Source organism: Megalobrama amblycephala, linkage group LG3 (genome assembly GCF_018812025.1).
Source record: "Megalobrama amblycephala isolate DHTTF-2021 linkage group LG3, ASM1881202v1, whole genome shotgun sequence".
NCBI classification, from domain to species: Eukaryota; Metazoa; Chordata; class Actinopteri; order Cypriniformes; family Xenocyprididae; genus Megalobrama; species Megalobrama amblycephala.
This window is the reverse complement of record NC_063046.1, coordinates 17733266-17756867: the sequence shown is the minus strand read 5'-3', so window position 1 is coordinate 17756867 and position 23602 is coordinate 17733266. Positions and strand designations below refer to the sequence as shown.

The 23602-nt window shown below is 39.1% G+C and overlaps 1 protein-coding gene across 2 annotated transcripts; it reads right to left on the bottom strand.

Annotated features, from left to right (window-relative positions):
- Positions 1-260: 260 nt before the first annotated feature.
- Positions 261-23005, bottom strand: golm2 (golgi membrane protein 2). Of its 2 annotated transcripts, XM_048184368.1 has the most exons (10): positions 21640-23005; positions 12409-12463; positions 12042-12144; positions 11811-11901; positions 10942-11083; positions 8103-8186; positions 7634-7942; positions 6031-6159; positions 4311-4478; positions 261-1844 (listed from the first exon to the last, which is right to left on the bottom strand). In XM_048184368.1, the coding sequence occupies exons 1-10, from the start codon at positions 21964-21966 to the stop codon at positions 1768-1770; spliced, it is 1485 nt and encodes a 494-aa protein (XP_048040325.1). In that variant the 5' UTR covers positions 21967-23005; the 3' UTR covers positions 261-1767. The 2 variants fall into 2 exon arrangements, with proteins under 2 accessions (XP_048040325.1, XP_048040326.1); XM_048184369.1 differs by lacking the exon at positions 4311-4478 and having other exon boundaries at positions 21640-23004.
- Positions 23006-23602: the final 597 nt, after the last annotated feature.

The window sequence follows — 23602 nt, the reverse complement described above, 5'->3', positions numbered from 1 at the left end:
TAAGGAAAGGCACGTTCTGGTTGTCATGGCAATACCGTCCCGAAGATCTTGTCTTGAATGAAGATCATTTCAGTTCCAATATACTTCAGATGCCATTACATGATACGAAGGCATTCCCTTTTGATATAAATGTCTTGGAAGAAATGTAAATGGTGAATACGGTATACATACATGCGACTACTAAACCGAATCAAACGTATACAGTCACAAAAACTCTTCTTGATTTGAGTGGAAAACTGAATGCAAACAGACAGTAAAACTCTACAGAAAAGAAAATCGTTTATTGTTACAGTAATGTAGTCATTTGTTTGTAAAGCAGCCTGGGACAAATTAATGAAGACTTCTGGGTGCTCTTCTTGATGCTACTACTTTCTATACTTCACAGTGATAGAATTTGTACTTTTTTCCAAAAACAGGACCAGTTTATTTTAAATATAAAGACTTTTGTTAATCGTTATCCATGGATTGCACTGCACAGCTGTGTAAGAGAGCCCAAACACCCATGTGACAGAGCTCAAAAACAATCACAAGCTATAAGAGTACATTCAGTATGCCAACCCTACCAAATTTGCTTGATTATGAAACAAACACAAACAGTTAGGTATATGATCATTATTTCCATTTGAGAGTTTAGCAATTTTACAGCATCCCTCGTCAGAGATTCCTCCTTATATGTACTGTACATCTACAGCAGTGGTCTCAAACTCAATTCCTGGAGGGCCACAGCTCTGCACAGCTCCAACTCACACCTGCTTGGAAGTTTCTAGTAATCCTGAAGACCTTGATTAACTGGATCAGGTGTGTTTGATTAGAGTTGGAGCAAAACTGTGCAGAGCTGTGGCCCTCCAGGAATGGAGTTTGGGACCGCTGATCTACAGCTACCAGTAAGAAAGGAAGCAGGCAGGCCGACAGCTGTGGTCAGTTTAGTCTGTGGCACTGAGTATTGCTTTTTTCCATTTTCTTGATGATCTACAGGCTGATTTACAAAGGCTGCCTTTTGCATGCAACAATGTCCTTACAAAACTCAATGTGCACTTTTGAGTACTCCTTCAGAATCAGAATAGTTAAAAAAGAAAAAGAAAAAGAAAAAAAAGATTATTGTCTGGCTAATCTGTCATTTTGTACCAGAAAAAGGTTAAAGTTGAACAGCAACTTAATTGCATCTTCCCATAATTTACACTTCAATTCAACAACAGTTGTCCAAAAAGATAAAGGGAGATTATGCTTTTTAGCAAAAAAACAACTGGTGGTCTAGAGGTCCCTTCCACCAGTAGTATCAATATGTTCCACTTTGTGAATCAAACAGAGAAATATTACTTCCATATTATCTATTCACAGTAGCGTCCTCCAGTGTCTGGAGAAGGTATTTTATTATCCCCCCAGAAAAAGAAAAACACATTTGTACAATATAATAATTCCAAAACCCAATTCTGTTAGACCTGTGCTACAGATGGGGGCAAAAAAAAGAAAGAAAAGAAAACAATACTCTCAGATCACGTCATGTGCAAGCAGACATTTGCAGAAGATCATGAAATCACTTTGTCGCATTGAAGTTGAATAGAACTCATCCGCAGTCATTGATTTCAGACATAACCGCTGAAACTCGTTCCTCTCTGAAGACACTGAAATAGTTTGGATAGTCTGAACGTCTCCAATCGTACATGACACCAAAATCACTGCTAAAATCCAAAGTCCTTTTTCCCCTCTTGGCTACTTCATTGTCAGAAACATCCAAAGCTCAAAGTATGGGATTTTTGAGAGATGGGACTACAGCACATCAATGGCTTGATGTCGCTTTCCGTAATCCACAGCCCTTTCACCTGGAGCCTCCCGGTCTTCATCATCTGAAAGATACAAGGATAATTACAATTCAGTGATTACAATCACAACAATGGCTGACTAACTAACTAGCTTAACTTTCACAGCTAAAGAAAATATACCCAATTTTCAAAGAAACATTCAAACTAATAATAGTGAAAGATACCAAAGCCACATACACAGTGCAAAGTTTTGGGAATGACAACCACATTTAAATGTGTGAAAGAAAAATGTACAAGATTCACTCAGTGTCCATACAGAATACAGGAGTGACTGTGCCAGAAGAGGCAGTGTTTGTTGCTTTTAAAAAGAGTTGGTTCCATGCATATTTTTTATATACTGTATATATAAATGTGGTTGTCACTGCCTGATCTTTTTGGTTTATGAACAATTTCATGTCAGTTGGTAATATTTATTTAGTCAAAAATGGCTGTTTCTTGTTAACAGCTGCCAAAACGTTTCTATGGTTATCACTATATCAACTAGAGCTGCATAATACTAAAGAAAGATATGTGATGTGTAATACAATAATGCTCCAAGTGTGTAAAATAAATGTAACATATTTAAATACATTTAAAAACCAAAAATGATAACCAACATGTTTCACGACAACTTCTGAAAGTCAACAGCAATGTTTTACTGTAGCATTTACATAAAAAGTAATATCAAATCGGAGTCATTTTAATATCAATGCAAAAAAACAACAACTGAAAACTGGTGTATCCAAAGTCAATGTTTGTGATATTTTTTGAATTCATATTTTTCCAAACCATATTATTTATTTATGATTTGTTCCTTATGAATTTTGTCTTTGAATGCATATTATTCATACTTCATATATGAACCCCCATCAAATATTCAATTATATACATTACTGTTACTCTGTACAATGTTACAAGGTTTTGTTAACTGTTAGTTACATTGATCTTATTCTGTTTGATTAATATTCATATGTAGCGTTCTCCAAGTGTATGCGTGCATGTATGTTGTGCTCAAATGTTCATGTACGATTAAGAGATATATCTTAGTTACTTGTGTTTTATATTGGACCCATTCCAGCTACTGTCTGAGTGATAATGTTTCTCAGAATTAGTAATTCACACTTCATTCGCTGTCTTTGTTCTAAAGGTGTCAAGACCACACCTTGTCTATTTTCATCCATCTTTGCAACTGTAGCATTTGACCGGTCATGCCAACCTATTCGTTACACCAGCCATGACATAATAAGTCTATTTAACCTTTTATTGTTAAACCAAAACAACTTTAGGAAGATGTAAATTTCCTGCATATGTATTCTTTGCTTTTATTTTCTTCTTCTTCTGCTGCTGCTGCTTCTTCTCTTCTTCCTCTCCTTGTATTCTGCAAATATCTTACTTCTTTTGGGCCTTTCTTTCTCTATACTCTGATCTTCACAATTTTCATCTGTTAGATACAATACTTTGGATATTAATACTAAGATTTACTTATCTTGAAACTTATTTGTTATATTTTACTAAAATTTGTTATCCCTTATTCAGATTTAATCTCTGACATAATCGTTGTTCGTCTGCCTGGATCTTACGGCATCAAAAACATCTAGGTAAACAAAAACACCTGAAACTTGTCTTTCCTCACATGGCTTGCTTACTTCAATAGTTTGCTATAAGAGCATCAGGATGGCTTGCTAATTGTCTGGCCTACGCTATCAGAGTGTACACACATGCGCGCGCACGCACACACACACACACACACTAAGGAACGGTCGCATGCCCAGTTTATTCTCTGCTACCTGTGTTGACCTGAAATGTAGAAGTTTCGTCAGTATTAAATTCTTTCAGTCATCACAAATACACTGGCCGTTTTGAAATATGATGCAGCCCTAATATCGACAATGGCAGACAGAGACAGAATTTACACAATTCATTCTTGCACTTACATGCAGTTGTCACTCCCTAGACTGTGCATTGTGAACATGGCCTAAAAGATGTAGGGTTTATAATTGGCAGAAGTGATAAGCAGTGATGAAAAATTGGCAAGATGAAATAAGATAGCTAAGTCTACAGTTAACTGCGATTTCAAAGTAGACTATTTAAAACCCCAAACCCTAGTGAAAATGATTCAACCCAGCATTATGGCTTTCACATGCAGACAACACAATAACTCTACACACTAGCACGCTGATTAGTAAAGACAATGACTGGAAGTGCCGAGTAAGGCATGCTGGGAGAGAAGGTTCAGTCTCATAACCACATGGTCCAGAAAGGTTAAGGATCTCACACTCATATCTTTCTCTCTTCCACACATGCTCTCAGCACACTGAGGTGAGGGCTTCCCCTGCGACTGACTCCTTAAACAAGCCTTTCAAGCATTAGGCCAAATGAACTGACAGTACTTCAGTATGCTGTGAGCCCATGATGACTGAACCAGCAGCTTAATATAGCAGAACAGCAACAGCACAAGGGAGGGGGAGAGGAGACGGAATAGCAAAGCAGTCGCAGTCCCCCTGGGCTCACCTTGGACGTCTTCCTCCCCACCATCACCATCCTCTTCCTCATTGTAGGCCAGCTCGGCCTGCTTGTCCGCCTCATACTCACCTACGTTGCCATCATCCCCGTTATAGTCCGCTAGCTTATTGCCGTGTTGCGGATCTACAGGGGACTCATTTTCATCAAAGAAACGGCCTGCAGAGGCAGAGAAGGGCCCCATCAGGAAAGAAAGAAAGAAAGAAAGAAAGAAAGAAAGAAAGAAAGAAAGAAAGAAAGAAAGAAAGAAAGAAAGAAAGAAAGAAAGAAAGAAAGAAAGAAAGAAAGAAAGAAAGAAAGAAAGAAAGAAAGGAAGAAAGAAAGGAAGGAACAAGCAAATTTTGAAAGAGGTAAAAGACAGAGAAACAAGAGCATTAAAGGAAGAGGAAAAGGAAAAGAAAGTACAGAAACAGGTCAGAAGCATATTTACGACAATAGAGAGAGGGCAATCAGACTACATTTAAAGTTAAGGTTAAAATGACCAAAAAAGGTATATGTTATAATTTAGGCCCAAATAAAATAGAACCTCAGAGGACAAGTGAGGAATGGAGCTGGTGGTAGAGGACTTTACACAGAAGAAAGGAAGGCTGGGTGGGATGGGGTACATGGTGTGGAGGAATTTAGCAAAGAAAGCAAAGTCAGGCAGCGCAGTAATCAGCAGAGAACCCAATCTACTATCTTCTCTGACTATTTACAGGCACAAACATTACTGCTTGACTTTAAGCCCAGATGTTGACAAATGCACAAAATGCAGTAGTGTGTACAGCTTTACAATCTGTATTTCACACACACATATATGCTCTGCCTGGTTACCCGAGGCACGTCCTGATTTTGCTGAGTTAGATGCGTTCCTGGAACAACATTCCAGTCTGAAAATTTTGTCTTAACCCTATTCTTTTCCCTAAACCTAACCGTACCCATAAGTTATCCCAAAAATCAGAGGGAAATGATAGATGAATAACACTGATATAGAAGCACCAATTCATGATTTTAAGCCTAAACTTGACATAATCTGTAAACTTGTCTCTCAAATCTGATTGGTTGATTTGAATGTTGTTCCAGGATCAACAAAAAATGAACTCAGCAAAATCAGGTTCTGCTTACCTGAGAGGGTTTGATTTAACTGGCTTGAATGGTGCCAGCTTCTGCTGCATCAAACCCCCTTGAAAGTCTTAAAGAGATAGTTCACCCAAAAATGAAAATCACTACTTACTAACCCTAACATTATTTTTAAGGTAACCCACTGGAGCTTTATGGAAACCACCAAATGATAACATACATGAAAGTGCAGACTGAGTTTCAGAGAATCTGAGAAGATCAGTATCCGGTTGTTAAGTCTGAGTCCAAATTCTCTATCATATGCCAAAAGCAAACAACAAATGGTGCTAATATACACTCATGACGTGCTGTTGTATTACTAAAAAATCCTGATCCTACATTCTACATTTATCTCCATACTGAAATTTCAGATAACCAGACAATGATTCATCTTTTCTGAATTGTTAAATTAATGGTGTCTGGGATGCCATAAGCCTGGAGACTGTAGTGCACACTGAGTTTTTACTCAGTTTTCTCAATTAAAACGGAGTGAAGGCTTATACCCTGAAACAGTATTTGGTACATCATGACGTAACAAGAGGATAGCTGAAGCTTTGTCTTGTCATCTTCAGAAATAGCACCCATCCCCACCCTTGTACGGTTTAATACTCACTCTGACGGTGACGTGGGGGGTCAGCGTGCACAGGATCTCTGCCATTGCGCAGGTCAACGGGTTTGGGAAGAACCTGAGCTGGGTTATGAGGAGGACGAGGTCCAACTCCCTCTGCCTTCAAACCTTCATCTAATTAAAAAAAATGGACAGAAAGAACACTTGATATCAAACAGGTACATTTCTGTAAGTGGAAGGATTATGTTACATGACAGCATTCCTCTAATCTCCATTATTCCCAAGTGAAAAACACTAAAAGTAAAAAGTATAAACTTCAATTAATGACATGGCTCACAGAGGAAAGATGAAAAGAGGACAGCTTCTCCCAACAGAGGTTAAAAGAAAGAAAAAAGGCCCAGTACATACACACAAACAAAAGCACAGAATTGCTACTACTACTACTACTACAAAAAAAAAAAAAAAAAAAAAAAAAAAAAAAAAAGCATAGCTTATCCAGTTCAGAAAATTAGAGTGGAAGAAAGCACTCCCTAACTTTAATCTAATTTTAACCTAAATTTCCTATAGGTATATGGACTAAAAAATGTGGTTCTGACTCTGTGGTCATTAAAAATCCCATTGCACTTCTCATAAAGAGTAAAGGTGAAACCCCGGTGTCCTGGCCAAATTTCCTTCATTGACCATTATCAATCATGGCTTCCTAAAAATCCCCATCCTTTGAATTGGCTCTATCACTCTCTTCTCTCCACCTATAGCTGCTGTGTGGTGAGCGCCCTGGTGCCGTTATAGTGTGGCTGCCATCGCATCATCCAAGAGGATGCTGCACATTGGTGGTAGTTGAGGAGAAACCCCCTGATATGATTGTGCTTTAAGTGTAGTAAAGTGCTACATAAATTCTGCAGTCCTGGTTTCCTTTCCGTGAAGTTTACGAGTCTACTTCATATGTACACTTTAGACAGCTCAATATACCACAATGCAACACGATTGTGACGTCACTGCATATCACGTTTAATTTACCCAACCACAAACAACTATGATATATTAATTATTTTTTTTAAATATCTAAAACAACCCAAACACACCTATGTACGTATAGAATGCTGCATTAAACAGTTTCATGAGGGAAAAAAAAAATTAATAATAAATGAACTCCATAGAGGACTCCGAGTGATCAAGGGCTTAGGACATTCCAATACAGCCCATTGCAAGGGTTCCGCCAGTAGTGAGCACTCGTGCAACCTAAGCAATGACGTACATCCAAGTCAACGAGACTGAGGGAAGTTAGCGAGGGAAGGGGATAAAAAAAACGAACTGGAACACAGCCTAGTAAGCTCTTGCGTGCCATCTGAACTCATTTTGGGTTGGTGCATAGATCATCTGTTTTTTCTGCTCTTTTTCCCGTTGTGGCATTTAGCAAACGCGCCCCCTTCTGAATTCGAATGTGGACTGCCTGTGGCTGACTGTATTCCTCATCTTGATTGTATGCACCGAACCTTGACGTCCGTACTGTGATGGTTCGGGATGAATACATGTACAGTAATCCTTATTGCCTGCATAGTAACTATGTGTATGTTTGGGTCCTGCATCACATTTCTAACACAGCCAACAATTGAAAAGTGTTAAGCACTGATAAAACATGACCTCTCACCTCCCAGCTGTCTGCGCTGCTCCCCAAACTCATCTGCCTTTATGCCTGCCTTATTATCCTCGTCGAACAGCATGGGTTTGTCGGCCACTGGTTTTGGAACCTGCTGCTGCACAGGGACGTCATGGTTTCCCAAACGCAGATTTTCATCATGGGGTAAGTCTGGTCGGTCCAGCGGTTGCCCGTGGGCCAAATCATCCCCTGGTCTGGCACCAGCTCCAGCGTCAAACCCTGCCCTCTCCTCCTTCAGCAGTGCCGCAGCCTCTGCAGGCTCCATGTGTTTCTGTGGTGTAATGGCTGGCTTCTTTAAGGCTGGAGAAACATAAAACATATCTCTGAATGAAGTAACTGACATGAACTCTTATTTTAAGCACACTGTAGAGATTATTCAATCTGTTACTCATCAGCACTGAACAAAGATGACTTCAGTAGTTTAATGAAATCGTCTAGAAATTTACTTTGTGATACTCACCAAACTGTGCGTCTTCTATCTTGCCCACTTCACTGTCCTCAATGCCAGGCATGCCAGCATCGCTACCAGGTTTAACCATATCATCTTGAGTGGTGGTGATAGAAAAAAGCAAGAAAATTAGACTTGTCAGTCAAAAGATTTTGTACACTATGAAATGTAAACTATATTGCCAAAAGTTTTGGGGCTCCTGCCTTTACATGCACATGAACTTTAATGACATCCCATTCTTAATCCATAGGGTTTAATATGGAGTTGGCCCACCCTTTGCAGCCATTACAGCTTCAACTCTTCTGGGAAGGCTTTCCACATGCTTTAGGAGTGTGTTTATGAGAATTTGACCATTCTTCTAGACCTCATTTTTGAGGTCAGGCAGTGATGTTGACGAGAAGGCCTGGCTCGCAATCGCCGCTCTAATTCATCCCTAAGGTGTTCTATCGGGTTGATGTCAGGACTCTGTGCAGGCCAGTCAAGTTCCTCCACACCAAACTCGCTCATCCATGTCTTTATGGTCCTTGCTTTGTTCACTGGTGCGCAGACATGAAACTTGAAACAGGAAGGTGCCATCCACAAACTTTTCCCACAAATTTGGGAGCATGAAATTGTCCAAAATGTCTTAGTATGCTGAAGCATTAAGAGTTCCTTTCACTGGAACTAAGGGGCCAAGCCCAACCCCTGAAAAAACAACCCCACACCATAATCCCCCCTCCACCAAACTTTACAGTTGGCACAATGCAGTCAGGCAAGTACCGTTCTCCTGGCAACCGCCAAACCCAGACTCGTCCATCAGCGCATCGTGGCTGAGTTGCTGCTGTTCCCAATTGCTTCCACTTTGTTATGATACCACTAACAGTTGACCGTGGAATATTTAGTAGTGAGGAAATTTCAAGAATTGACATATTGCACAGGTGGCAACCTATCACAGTACCACGCCCGAATTCACTGAGCTCCTGAGAGCAACCCATTCTTTCACAAATGTGACCCGTCACGGAAACCAGGGACACAAGTCGGCAGCACAACTCTCGAGCAAAATGAGAAAGAAGCATTTTTTTTTTCAAAATTGGTGATTTTCGTTTTTTTGCAGAATCTGTTAGTTGAGATCATGAAGAAGCCTTTCCGTGTTTGAGATAGCAGTATTGGTATATTTAAAAGCGTACATTTTGAGGTTGAAATCGGCTTGTTTTTCGGAGACTCTAGCACGCAGTAGGGGCGTGTCATTGTCTGTGTGTATTTCCATACTGGGAAGCGTGGCTACTTACTATGCAGCGCTCTGGCCGGCTCTAGCTGATATCAAAATTCAATGAATGTTTTGAAATACTTCTTCGACAAGCCGGATGCTTATGAACAAGCGCTCACTGATTCTGAAGACGATCTGAGCGACGATGAAAGCGGCATAATAAGACATTACCTCTCTGGAGTCGGGTAACGCGCCGGCGCATTTTGCAGGATTTTTTTCACATTGCAGCAAAACAGACTTAAAATACTCTGTCATTTTTTGTCATAGAGACATAAGTAATATATCAATTGAAACTATAGAATGTCTTCTTTTATTTGTGTACACTCAGAGTAAAAACAAAATGTTGTGCTTTTTGAAAAATAAAGAAAACTAACATTATGCGTGATCTCTCGTCTCCCTTTGAACGAAGTCCAATCTGATAGTTCTCAGAAAATGAACTGTAACTTAGTGAATACTAATCATAAAAAAATTATACTTAGCCTATGTCTGAAAAAACGTTGAAATGTCAAGTGTTAAAATGTGTAAGTCAAATCAAAAACAAACCTTCTGTGTTTATGTAATCTGTATGAAAAGAGAGCCATGTCAGAAGTCCGTGATTCAGCTCATTATCTGCTAATGCGGCCACGCCCACGGAGCCAGCGCTATTCAGACGCAAATTCTGAGTCAATGCATGCATTCATCGTCTCAATCGTGTATTTATTGACTTGAAAAGTGTTTTGAATAGCCATAGTTAGCGATCTCTGGCCTCTCTGTTAGTCCAGTTATTTCCTGGATTGCCTATTCTTCTTTAACAGGCTTCTCAGGTGAGAACATTTCATTTCATGATTATAGTGACCAAAATGATCACGGTTATCACAGAATCCTGTTCAAAAAGTCAATTCACCAAGTTTTATGTGGAAAACCAGCAAATAAAAAATAAAATTAGCATCAATATGTACTTTTTCTTTACATAAACATTAAAATAATAACATTAAAAATGATGGGCAGATTTTAAAGGAGTGTCTTGCAACATGTTATCTACAATGCACAAGTTCAAATAGAGTTTTGACAAAAAAGTCACATATTTCAGCCTCTAAATCATTTTTATAAAAGTCAAAAAAGATAAATTACTGACATTTACAATGCACATTAACCTTTATTATTAATAGTATGCGGTCCATGCAGCTTTACAGGGGGTATGGCTTATCTAAATGAGATGTAAATGAGCCCTATTGTCACTCCCAGCAGGTGAGAACAGGCGAGAACTGCAACTTTAGAGGCGTTTTTCTCCCTATAGAGCTTTCTTGATTGCCTACCTTCAAATGGCCACAACTTCTCCAAATATTATCAGATTTCCATGTGTCACACATCGTTGGAAAGCTTGGAGACTGCACTTTCAGAATCTGTGAATAACTCAAAATGCCCCAAAACCGACTTGTGTCCCTACTTTCCGTGACTGGTCACAAATATTTGTAGAAGCAGTCTGCATGCCTAGGTGTATGCCTATTTTATACACCTGTGGCCATGGAAGTGATTGGAACACCTGAATTCAATGATTTGGAGGGGTGTTCCAATACTTTTGGCAATATAGTGTATATGCGTCTGCTTGTGTTTTTTTCCTACTACCTTTAGGAACTTGGCCATCATTTCGTCGTGCAGCCACTGTGTGGCGCTCTGCAGTGTCCTCCTCTTTTCTTTTGATGGACTGATCAAGATCCACCTTCATCTTCCGATCCCCTGTATCCACTTTATGATTCTCTAATAAACTCTGAAATGAGAAAGTTTTTATTTTAAAGAGATAGTTTTACTTAAAATGAAAATTCTGTCATTAATTACTCACCCTCATGTCATTCCAAACCCATAAGAATTTTGTTCATCTTTGGAACACAAATGAAGATCTTTTTGATGAAATCTGAGAGCTTTCTGTCCCTGCATAGACAGCTACGCAACTGACACGGAGCGGTTTAGTACAAATTTTCTTAAGAAACAAGATCACTTTACATGATCACAGATCGAATTTAGGCTTTTATTCACATATAAACATTCATCAACTCACACATCAGTTGTGGTTAATGGAAGCTCAAGCATGTTTGCTTGACGCGCGAGAACCAATGAGGTTCATTCTCGTGTTTGAGCTTCTGCAAGAGGCTTGTTCTCACACATCAAGCAGGTTCGGTTGAGCTTCTTTTTATGCTTGCTGATCAATGTTTATATGTGAATAAAAGCCTAAATTAAATCGGTTGATAAATTCATATGGATTAGTTTTACCATCTCTTCATGAAAGTGTAGTTGCATAGCTGCTAGGAGTCAGACAGATCTTCATTTGTGTTCCGAAGATGAATGAAAATCTTACGGGTTTGGAAAGACATGAGGGTAAGTAATTAATGACAGTATTTGCATTTTTGGGTGAACCAATCCTTTGATGCAAAATACAATTAGTGAGTTAAGACAAGCTAGAGTTTACACTGCCTGTATTCAAATCATTCACAGCGTACCTGTCTGAGTTTTGCTGCCTCTTCTTCCATTGTTTTTTTGCTCTCCTCATATTCTGCCTTCAGCTCGGTTATTTGTCTGCCACACTGCAAGCTGCAATGTACGTTACATATATATTATACATGATCAACTAGTCGAACATCTTAACCATTACCAAATGTAGGAACGTAAGTGCACAGAAAACAAGACCCCTTCTTTTGGGTCTGGGAAAGTCCACCAGTGCTTGTATTCACCTCTCATATTCTAGCTTCTTCTCCATATTGGTGCTGTTTTTCCGCACTTCCCTCAGTTGGTCTTCCTGTCGGATGACCTCCTGTCTCAACTCCTTTACCTGTTCTGTAAATGTACACACAAACATTTAGACAAACATGACTGACTGCATGTCCAATTAGATTAGGAGCCAAACACACCATAATCTGAAAAATATCAGACAACAGAATACCATGATTGGTTTACATCAGTGTGAAGTAGGAAGGAACAACATATCTGTACAACAAAATGTACAAAAATAGTGCTGTACTTGCATAACCCACAACAATCCTGTTCCATTGACAAAGAGGTGATACTGGGAAATAGTACCCTCTTGTGTGCACTTCTTACCCTTGAGTCTGTGAATCTCTGACATTTGGGCACTGACATCATTCTGCAGCTTATTCTGAAAAACACAAAAAATGAGTGAAGACAGCAATAGAGTAATATACAAAACATCTTTTTAGAAATCCTTTTAATGATGACCCATGCAGTTTAAGGGATTAGCCTGGAAAAACACAACAAAAATTTCACTTTCCTTCTATTTCCATGCTTAAAATGTCAACTACTCAAATCTTTGAGCTGCTATAGATCAAGGTTTAATTATTATATCCAGAGTCAACAACTCACATTTGAAGCTATGGTTGAATAATCTCTAAATCTAAACTTTACACACTACCATTCAAAAGCTTTGGGTCAGTAAGTTTTTTTTAATGATTTTAAAAGTTTCTTATGCTCACCAAGGCTGCACTTATTTTACAGAATTAACAGTAATATTGTGAAATATCTATTTCCAACAGGAAATTATGTTTTAAAATGTAATTTATTCCTGTGTTGGTAAAGCTGAATTTTCAGCATCATTACCAGAGTCAGATGGTCCTTCAGAAATCATTCCAATATGCTGATTTGGTGCAACAAGAAACATTGATTTGGAAACACATTTTCAGGATTTTTTGATGAACATAAATCTCAAAAGTACATCTTTCTTTGTAATGTAAACTTCAATTTAATGTGCCACTGCTGAATAAAAGTATTAACTTCTTTCAATCAATCAATCGATAAATGAATGATTTTATATATATATATATATATATATATATATATATGATATATCTCCCCTCAGATTTTAGAACACCATTGTATCTGACCTTTATTAATTAACCTCCTCCTTTTGAGATCAGTTTCTGCATTCAGAAATAATAAAACCATCCTCATCCTCATGAGAAACTGTGTGAAGCTGCCAACTATACCACAGATTCTTAAGTATTGCCTGTGTTATCATCCAACCAGTATTGTCAGATTCCCTTTCAATGAGCCACAGTAAGATAATTCAATCTCCTGAGCTTTACTGCTGTAAGAGAGGCGGCTGTGATTTTGCGATGGGATTGAGAAGGGGAAGCTCAGAGGGAACTGTGATCAAGATGACAAATTCACTGAGGGGAACGTGGACATAGTCAGAGCATGAGTTTACTGAGAGCAGAGCCCCGGCTCAAAGCAGAAGATGATAGTCGGCACAGTAAATTAAGCTGCAAGGGCAGCAGACATAAGGACTGAGCAGTGTGCTATTAAAGAGGCCCGATAAGCCTTGAGCTACTTCTACCAGCAGAACAGCAAACAGAAAGACAGCAAAATAGCAGTCTGCTGCACTGTGTGTATGCAGTACTCACCAACAATGCAGATGAATGCCTATGCATGCTTATCCTATAGATTTTATACTGGTGCTTCATCTAATCAATATCGATTTGTTAAATGTGAGGGAGACAATTTCAACAGTTAAGAGCTTCCATTTTGTGTTTGTTTCAAACCCACGCCTCCATCTATAATTTTTCTACACCTAAAGCGGAAATAAGGGCTTGGAGCAATTCTTGCAGTTTCTCTCAGACACAATGGAGCCAAAGAGGTCAATAATACCTGAAGAACACTTTGAAATCTGTTCATCTCAGTGGCAGTTGCTGGACTGGCATCTACCAACTGGAAGCTAATGGCAAAAGTCAGTCCTTGAGCCCTTAAATGGATCCCTAACCATACACTAACCAGTACCACACTGCTACTGCTGATTTCACTATTGGGATGATCAGATGCCTGACTTAAAGAAGAATCACACACAGGAGAGGGGCCGGTAATTAAAGCATCAATGTCAGTCACCCCGTAGGAGAAAAAAGCCGAGCTCAGCACCCCTTTCGCCAGCAGGTAAGAGAGGGACACAGACTCACTGCATCACTTCAAAACACTTCAAGTGCTTCTGCATGGCTCTTTTAAAACATTTGATAAGGTGCAACAGCCACTTCATTCATAACGAGTACGACCTAAAACTATAAGTCAATATGAAGTGGCTGTTACATACAGTACCAGGATGTAGCCAGGTACTTGAAGGGGAGAGATTTTTTTTTTCTACCCTAGCCTATTTGAATTAATATGGACAGATGGACAGTGCACAATTGACCCTTCGCAAAGACCCGCCCCCCTTAGTTACTGTTGCTTTGTCCGACTAGCCGTGGTGCTGTCACGCCACACACAGTGAAAAATACATCGCAGAACAAAGAGGAAACTGACAACACAGTGACAGACAAGACAAAGCAGGTAACTTATGATATTAAACAAAGTCCCAGCTTTCAAACTGTGTAGTTATTAAAGAAATTCAAACAATAAAAACCGTTTTGTGGCTCTTTAATATGTCGTGACCATGGTCGTGACACATTGCTGTAGCGCCTCAGCTCAAGAGGCTCGTAAACCGATCATCTCTTCCTACTAGTCCATTTATAGCGTCAAATAAACATGAAAGAACATGAGAATGAATGTTGTTTCAAACGCGTAGAGATGTCAATATACACAATTTTTCAAGTTTAACTCCACCGAGGTTAATCTTCTAACTACTGGCTGCTTTGTCAGACAAAATGGCGGATGCGGCGTTCTGATTGGTTAGATCGCTTGTCAATCAAACTCCTGGCGAAGGGTCAATTACACCAGGAACACGATGTACTCAAATAAACAGGGTCCATTTTTATTTCATTTTGACTTTAAGAAGAATAGTAAATGCAAAGTAAACATTTCAGCATGCTGATAGTGATCAACATACCACCCAAATCACTGATGGGGTTAAACATTTTCTGTAACCATTCTATGTTACACCTATTTTTACTTTGGCAATATTGCATTGTGGTATTTTGATGTGACAAATGAATAAACTAGGGCTGGGTGATATATCGCATGCGATTCTCACGCGCATTTCGTCAGTAAAGCCGGTTCCCTGATTACCGCTAAATCGCCATCACCTGCTTTCAAATGGAGCGCCTTTTAATAGACAAAGCCGTAGTTCACGGACAAGCCACGCAAAATCGGGTTCAGTATCGAAGATGAATCGACTTTGATAATGAACACGATTTTGCGTGGCTTATCAGTGAACTACGGCTCTGTCTATTAAAAGGCGCTCCATTTTAAAGCAGGTGATGGCGATTTAGAGGTAATCAGGGAACCGGCTTTACTGACGAAATGCGCGTGAGAATCGCATGCAATATATCGCCCAGCCCTAGAATAAACTAACAAATAAATAGTATAAATCAATAATTTAACCAAGCAATTTTGTAAATAAATGGTGCCGTTTCACAATAGTTAATTATACAGTTTGCAAACTGACAACTAAATGTAACAGTGCTTCCCACACATAGACTTTACTTGGGCGGGCCACCCAGGCATATTAACGGCCGCCCAAGTATATTTGGAGACACATTTTTGCTTTTATCATTTTTATCCTCTTATACTTTTATATCCGCCCAAGATAATGAAACCATCCTCGATCAATTAACTAGTCGTTTCGTACCTACTCGTTATGTGTGCGTCAGAACTGTTTACTTTCCCAAGGGCGCTGCATTTTGCAAAGTCACAAGGGGGACGCTTCCGACTTCTTCAAAGTGATTTTCAATCAATGAAAAGTGCAGATTTATGCCAAGCAATTGCAAATGAACTCAAGTTGATGAATTATTACAATGTCTACTTCATGGCCTTCATATAAAATGTTTTATACAGTTGTAAGAATCTGAAGGATCAGCCTGCAATAGTACAGAAAAAATAAGAGTCCTGGTGTATTTCTGGCTTGTTTATAATTAAAAGTCACACGCTACGTTTTTTTCTTTTGGGCATTATTGGTATTTTGATTACATAATAAATTGTATTTAATTTGATTTCCATTTAATTCATAGTAAATTATTGTTGTCTCCCCCACAGGAAGAAAAGACTAAGAACATTATTTGACACATATATATTCATTATATAAATTTTACTGTGTCCCATTCAATGAGAGAGACACTATATGACAGCAAGGAGAACAAAAATACTGGGGGGGGGATATCACACATTATTTGTTTGTCACATGTAGTAGACCATTTTTGTGCCATGGGTAATAGGAGGATTTTTCACCCGGCTACCACTGCAAGTATATTTCAAACCTGTGGGAAGCACCCTCAAAAATGGTTGTGTTCTGTTTTGCAGTCATTTGCATGTTAGCTCCAGTAAGCCCACAAGCGTCACAACAAACTGCATAACTGAGATATCAATTATTTGCACATTATATAATAAAATATTTACTAGAATTATTAATAATTCAAAAAGAATATGGCTGATCTTTTTCCACCATAAACAACCTGAAGAGCCAAAGGCACTGATCATTCATAATGGGGTTGGTACCGTTCAGAGACTAAAGGCCTGCTTCTTTATTGACATTCAACAGTAACCATGTATTCTAAGATTAAAAGACTGCGATCTCCATTCAAACACCCACATGATCTTATTCCTAAATGACAAGGATTTGCCTGTGTCTATTAAACCTTTAGTGAAATCATACTGGAACATTCAAATCTGTGTTGACGCTGCCACTGACCCAGAGAAAGCAGCGGTCTTTTCAACCACACAGTATAGTTATTTCTGTTGCAAATATTCAAATTTTCACAGGAGAACCGGGATAAAAGTTTATAGGAGTTTATAAAGATTACTAATAACATTGTTATGCTACTAGATGGCGACAAGTGATTGTTAAAAAAAAAAAAAAAAAAAAATGTATGTCACTGAATCATTCATTCAAAAGAATTCGTTCAAAAATGCTGATTCATCTTAGACTGGGTAAACCCAGCCTGATCTGCCGGCGATTTGATTTCGCCCGGCAACTGGAAACCCGTACATTCATTTCTGCTGCATCTGTTACACTTTTGCGGGAACCAATCACAGACTGGCTTATCCACCTTGCTCGCTATTGGTGGGTACAGAGCTCTTTCTATGGTTCTGGGTGGTTGACACAATGACGTCTCTCGCACGACCGTCAATCCAATTCCTTTTAACCTCGCAACGATGCTAAATGACTTTAGTTTAGCAAACAAATTGCTTGACTGGGTGTAAATATCACTCACTTTCATGGTTTTTTGCACAACCTGCAAAAATCGCTCGATGCCATTGCTGCTTCTACAAACCGATGACCAATGCTACAAACCAATACAAACTAAACCTGTCTGTAGTTTTTGCGTCGCTCTGCAAAAGTATGTCACCCGGATCGTTGATCTAATTGGTTGAAGGACTATCCAATTGCGTGAATGATGCTCGTTGATCACGCCTCTTGTGCAGTAGGATATACATAGCAAACTCCCGAGACCAATGTTCAATTTTAAATTGAGCTTGGTCTGGTGATAGCCAGACAAGATTCATCTAGTAATGAAACAAGTCTTTATGAGTGAGTCATTGAGTCATTCATCCAAACCAATTTAAAAAAAGAAAAAAGAATTCAAATTGATTAAACATTTTTAAACCAACTGCAGCAATGAATATTTTGTCTAGTAAATTATGTTATTTTGTTTAGTTGTCTGTTCAGAATTGTGGGAGAATTGCCAATCCATAATCATGCTGCTCTAATAAATTCATTTTTATTTCCAAGCAACATATGAATTCAGATGTATACATTTGGGGGGGGGGGGGGGGATATCACACATTATTTGTTTGTCACATGTAGTAGACCATTTTTGTGCCATGGGTAATGGTTACCACTGCAAGTATATTTCAAACCTGTGGGAAGCACCCTCAAAAATGGTTGTGTTCTGTTTTGCAGTCATTTGCATGTTAGCTCCAGTAAGCCCACAAGCGTCACAACAAACTGCATAACTGAGATATCAATTATTTGCACATTATATAATAAAATTCACTTTCATGGTTTTTTGCACAACCTGCAAAAATCGCTCGATGCCATTGCTGCTTCTACAAACCGATGACCAATGCTACAAACCAATACAAACTAAACCTGTCTGTAGTTTTTGCGTCGCTCTGCAAAAGTATGTCACCCGGATCGTTGATCTAATTGGTTGAAGGACTATCCAATTGCGTGAATGATGCTCGTTGATCACGCCTCTTGTGCAGTAGGATATACATAGCAAACTCCCGAGACCAATGTTCAATTTTAAATTGAGCTTGGTCTGGTGATAGCCAGACAAGATTCATCTAGTAATGAAACAAGTCTTTATGAGTGAGTCATTGAGTCATTCATCCAAACCAATTTAAAAAAAGAAAAAAGAATTCAAATTGATTAAACATTTTTAAACCAACTGCAGCAATGAATATTTTGTCTAGTAAATTATGTTATTTTGTTTAGTTGTCTGTTCAGAATTGTGGGAGAATTGCCAATCCATAATCATGCTGCTCTAATAAATTCATTTTTATTTCCAAGCAACATATGAATTCAGATGTATACATTTTACCAGTGCACAATTTATTTTAAATGACTTAAATGACCTTGCTTGCTGTGGCCTTACATGTTGCATACTCATAGGTTCACACGTCATCCAAGCAACTGCCGTTGAGATAAATGCCAATGCTAATGGATAGCTTTCTCTTTGGAAAGACCACATAGTACAAATGAACAAGAAAACAATCGAATAGGTGTGCCTGTGTGTGCATACTGACACACTGGTTCTCCACCTTTGATAAACAGAATAGGGAACAGGATGACAGCTTTAGCATTCCCAGCAGGGAACAGGTCCTATTCCTAATCTCATGCCAAATGACACGGTGAAAAGGTATTAAGTTAGACGTGCTTTTAGATGCAAGCGTAAGTGTTGCCATGATCAGCTAAGGAAAATAACAATGTAACTTTAGTTTATTAAAATGAGTAGAATAAATTGACAGCTATTGAAGAGATGGTAAGTCAATCCACTAGCTGAATTCAGTTACTGGTTTTGTTCATGTCTCTTACAGAGTAAACCTAATACATTATTTTGTTACTTGGACATGTATATAATAACAACTCATATGATTTACTTTAATGCTGTGAACATTAATATTTCTATAATTTTCTATAATATAATATAATATAGCGGTCTGATTAAACAACAAGCTTTCATTAGTATAAAGGAAGACCTTTGACTATCTTTGTCTACTTTATAACAGTGCATTTTGTATTCATTATTCTTTACTCCCTGCCAGCTTATGACTCCCCTGTTTCTCCCTACCACACCAGAAAAGGAGACACATATTGCGCATTTGATGCCATTTTTTAAGCGCTTAAATTTCCCTTATTTGGATGGCAAAATGTAAATGAAATTTAAACTGCACAATTATTGGGGTTATCTCAAATAATTGTGATTAGATAGAATAACCACGATCATACGATTAACCAATAATTGTGACAGGCCTAGTATAAGACTACAAAGCTTCAAGGTGCCTCCTAAAATGTGGACGCATTTTACAAGTACTGCTGTATGCAATGAATGTGAAAGGGTAATAATCTGTAAAGGGGCCTGCGCAAGCAATATGACCAAACATTTGCTGCAGCACAGAATAAATCTATAAAGGTACAGAGCATCCAAATGCACAGCAATGCTCATATATCCCATTCCTCTTCCCAGGTAGACAAAACCCAAGCAGAAATGCGTTTCAAAATCTAACTTCCGCAACCGTGACATCTTCCACATCCCCTCCTTACACAATAACCAAGATGATTAGTCTATTTACTGTAAACCATAATGACAATGGGAAGTGAATAGGAGTGCTATAAGGCAATAAATGCAATGCATGCCATTTAAATTATTAATACATATTCTCCCTAAATGTTATCAAGAATATAATCAATCATGAATAGTTATTGCCTTCCAGCCCTAGTAATGACAGTCTCCCAACAATTATGTTGATATAATATCAAGAACAAAGAGAGAGACAGAGGGCTGTGTGGGAAGACCCTGAGACATGAAGGAGCGTGGGGGGCTCTCACAGCCCTGGGCACACAGATGGGCCCCAACCATGAGCTCTCAGCTGCGTCACACAACCACAGGGAAGCCTAAGGCTTGAAACCATAAAGAGCAAGATGGCAGGATGCTCTCTGTCCTGTCAGCTCGCATTTTTACTATATTGATGTTAATGGTAAGGGGGGAAATTTACATATAATGTGTTCAACATTGAAATTTCCACTGAACCCTGCATAAGGGTTGGAAGTACACCAGCATTGCAAATGTCAGTGCTTCTGTCAGTCACGCAACCTGTTGACTGAACACGTCACAGCAGTCACACAGAGGGAAAATTGCATTATCTGCAAACACAACCAGTTAAACGGGTACCATTAATTTCAGCAAACTGCCTACTCCTTGATAAACACTATGTTATATGCTTTTAAAATTTAAATCCACTGTGCATGTATGCAAAAAGTTCACAGGAAAAAAAATCTAGTAATACTATTCTTCCTGTAATGTCGGAATTGTTTCTGTAAAATAGTATATTCACAAAACAAGGCAAGGCATTACATGTTGCACAGAACACAATCACCTATAAAACCTGTTTGCATTAACCAAGTAACACCATAAAAAGACTTGAACAAAGGGCTTAGCAATCAGCCATGCAGGATGTGCATTGATCATAATAGAGAGACTGCCATGGTTTCCAACCATCTATCCATGGAGAAGATAAACACATAGAACCCTATTTCATTTCCAAAGCATCTGCAACATATGATCTGCTGAGTATTATAGGCCTACTGTATAACAGTGGCTGATATGATTTTTTTATTATTATTTAATGGTCAGTCCACCATAATGACATTGGCTCAACTAATGGTCAACACTTCATGTATTTGCAAAACAAACATGTTTACGCAATTGTTACGTTATTGTTAATTGTATATTCGTTGTCTGTGTTTTATAATTTTTTTAATTAAATTAACTAAAAATATGTGAAAGATTGTGGATTATACATTAGTAAGTTGACTAAGACGATGCCAAAAACATCAAAATAGCCAAATACTGGCAAACTTATAAATATATCAATCACTACTATGTAATAGTGACAATGTTTTAAATGAAAGTTGTCACTAATCTAGCCTTTAATACTGTGGGTGTCTGTGCTGGCTCAGAGTTTGGGTGGGATGTTTCTGGTCTGTAAAGTTTGAAACCCATGATCTACACCAGCTTTGCCAGAAGTGCCCAGGGGGAAGAGTTCAATCATTTGCAGGGATATGCAAGGCATGCATGACAGTGGCAGACAAAAACAAATCGGTACAGCACATCAGTGAAATGTCTAACTTGTTATATGTAAAGAAACCCCTCGTGTTCTTTTTCTCTCACCCACCTTTTCATCGGTGCAAGATTTGACCAGCGCATCCCTGGCCTGCAGTTTGCTCTCCAGCACGCTGTAGTCTCCGTCCTTCTGATCGATTTGTTTCCGGTGCGTGTCCACCTGCATCATCAACTCGGAGTTTCTCTTCTCCAGGCGAGAGCGCGCCGCGTCCGTGCGCTTCACCTGAGTCTGCACCTCGGCCAGCTCGTCCAGCAGCCTCCCGTGCTTAGTGGACACGCTCCAGTAGTTAAACGACAAAATGACAATAATTACCAATAACACGATCAGGATAAAGGAAGGGAGGCGACCTCCACGTCGATTCGCGCCGAAGCCAATCATCGCGTAATCGAAGAGGCGCACAGATTACGGTCTCTGGCTTTGTGTGAGCGATAAAATACGAGCGATGTGGTCACTGCTGTGTCAAGTTATCTAAATATAAATGTTCTTCCCCATTCGGCTTACAGCAACCTTGAGGTGTCCTGAAGTCGGTGACACAACTACTTTGACGATTCCTCAGAGTCCCTTCCGCACAGTTGGCGACTTCTGGCTTTTCCTTGTTTGCATTCATGCAACGCCACTGTCAGTAGATCAAACACATCAACACACACACACAGGCGACGTGGCCTATGAGAGCTACTGGGAGCTAACGGCACACAGCCATCAGCTTTCCGTCTTCCGCCTGATCCTACAGCACTTAATAACGCATTTTTAGTCGGTTACGGCCATCTCTGCCGTCATGCTCGTGTGATAAATACACTTCTGGAAGCACCGTTCAGCGGTGTGTTAGCTATAACCTCGCTAAAGTAGCATGCGTGGAGCAACAGCCGTGTGCTAGATTCAGTTCAACAACGCGATACCGATTTCTCCTGAACACACAGCAACGAACACACAAAGCCAACCCGGATTTGGGCATGTAAACACATCTATTACCATTAGCAACAAAGCACTAATAGCCTATTTGAACGTTAGCGTTACATCAGACACCCCCAGCAAGGCCAAATTTACAGTATTCTGCACATGCACCACCATACGCACCTGATATAAAAGAACAGTATAAACAAACTGAAAATATGCGTTTAACGCGTCTTCAAATGTAATTCCATGCAGGTTAGACTATACATGTAGCGCTAGCTTTAGAGTTCTCTAGTACTGTAACTCAACTCCAGCCTGCCTCCTTTCTTCTCGCGCCTGCAAAATGCACGCGCAAACACTGTGTTTTTGTGTGTACATCTATATAACGTTATATAAGTAAACGCGTCAGCAATAGATCATATTTCGTTATCGTGTCGTTATCTTGTATATCTAACTGCCAGGTTACACGTCTCGATTAAAAAAAAACATAAAAAATGTCGTCCTAAGTGTAAGGTGTACGGAGGAACGTGATTGACAGCTACAACAGCCAATCAGTGGATACAACCATATGCATTAGGCGTATCTGATTGACTGTGGGCGTACCTGCTTCTGTCGCTCAATTTTTATTGGACGCTCAAATAATAAGAAAAGGTGGGGTAAGTGGTATTAGAATGAACATTCTCACTAGCCAAAACGGCGCATTTATGCGAGCCTTACCTATTCTGGGATGTTGCTCATGATGTCTTTTTTTTAAATTAATGCATTCATTTGATGCCTGAGGTTGATTTTAATATATAAACAATCAGAGGTGTCTGTTTAGAGACAATTTGGTGATACATATATCTTAAAATTATGTCTTTGTTTCCTTGACATTTAAGATCCACAGTAAACCAGACCTGCAGATTATATAAACTAGTTGCCATCTAGTTTAACAAAAAAGCAGCCTCCCTGTGTAGTTTACTAAAGGCACTTAGAATGGATTAGGAACCTGAAGAAAAACTTTGAACACAGCGCACACACACAGAGAGAGACTAAGCTACTCCAAGGATTTCGCACTGGGATAAACCTGAAATAAGCCTGCTCTTTTTTAGCGGTATATTACAAAAAGTCTAAGCACACATAA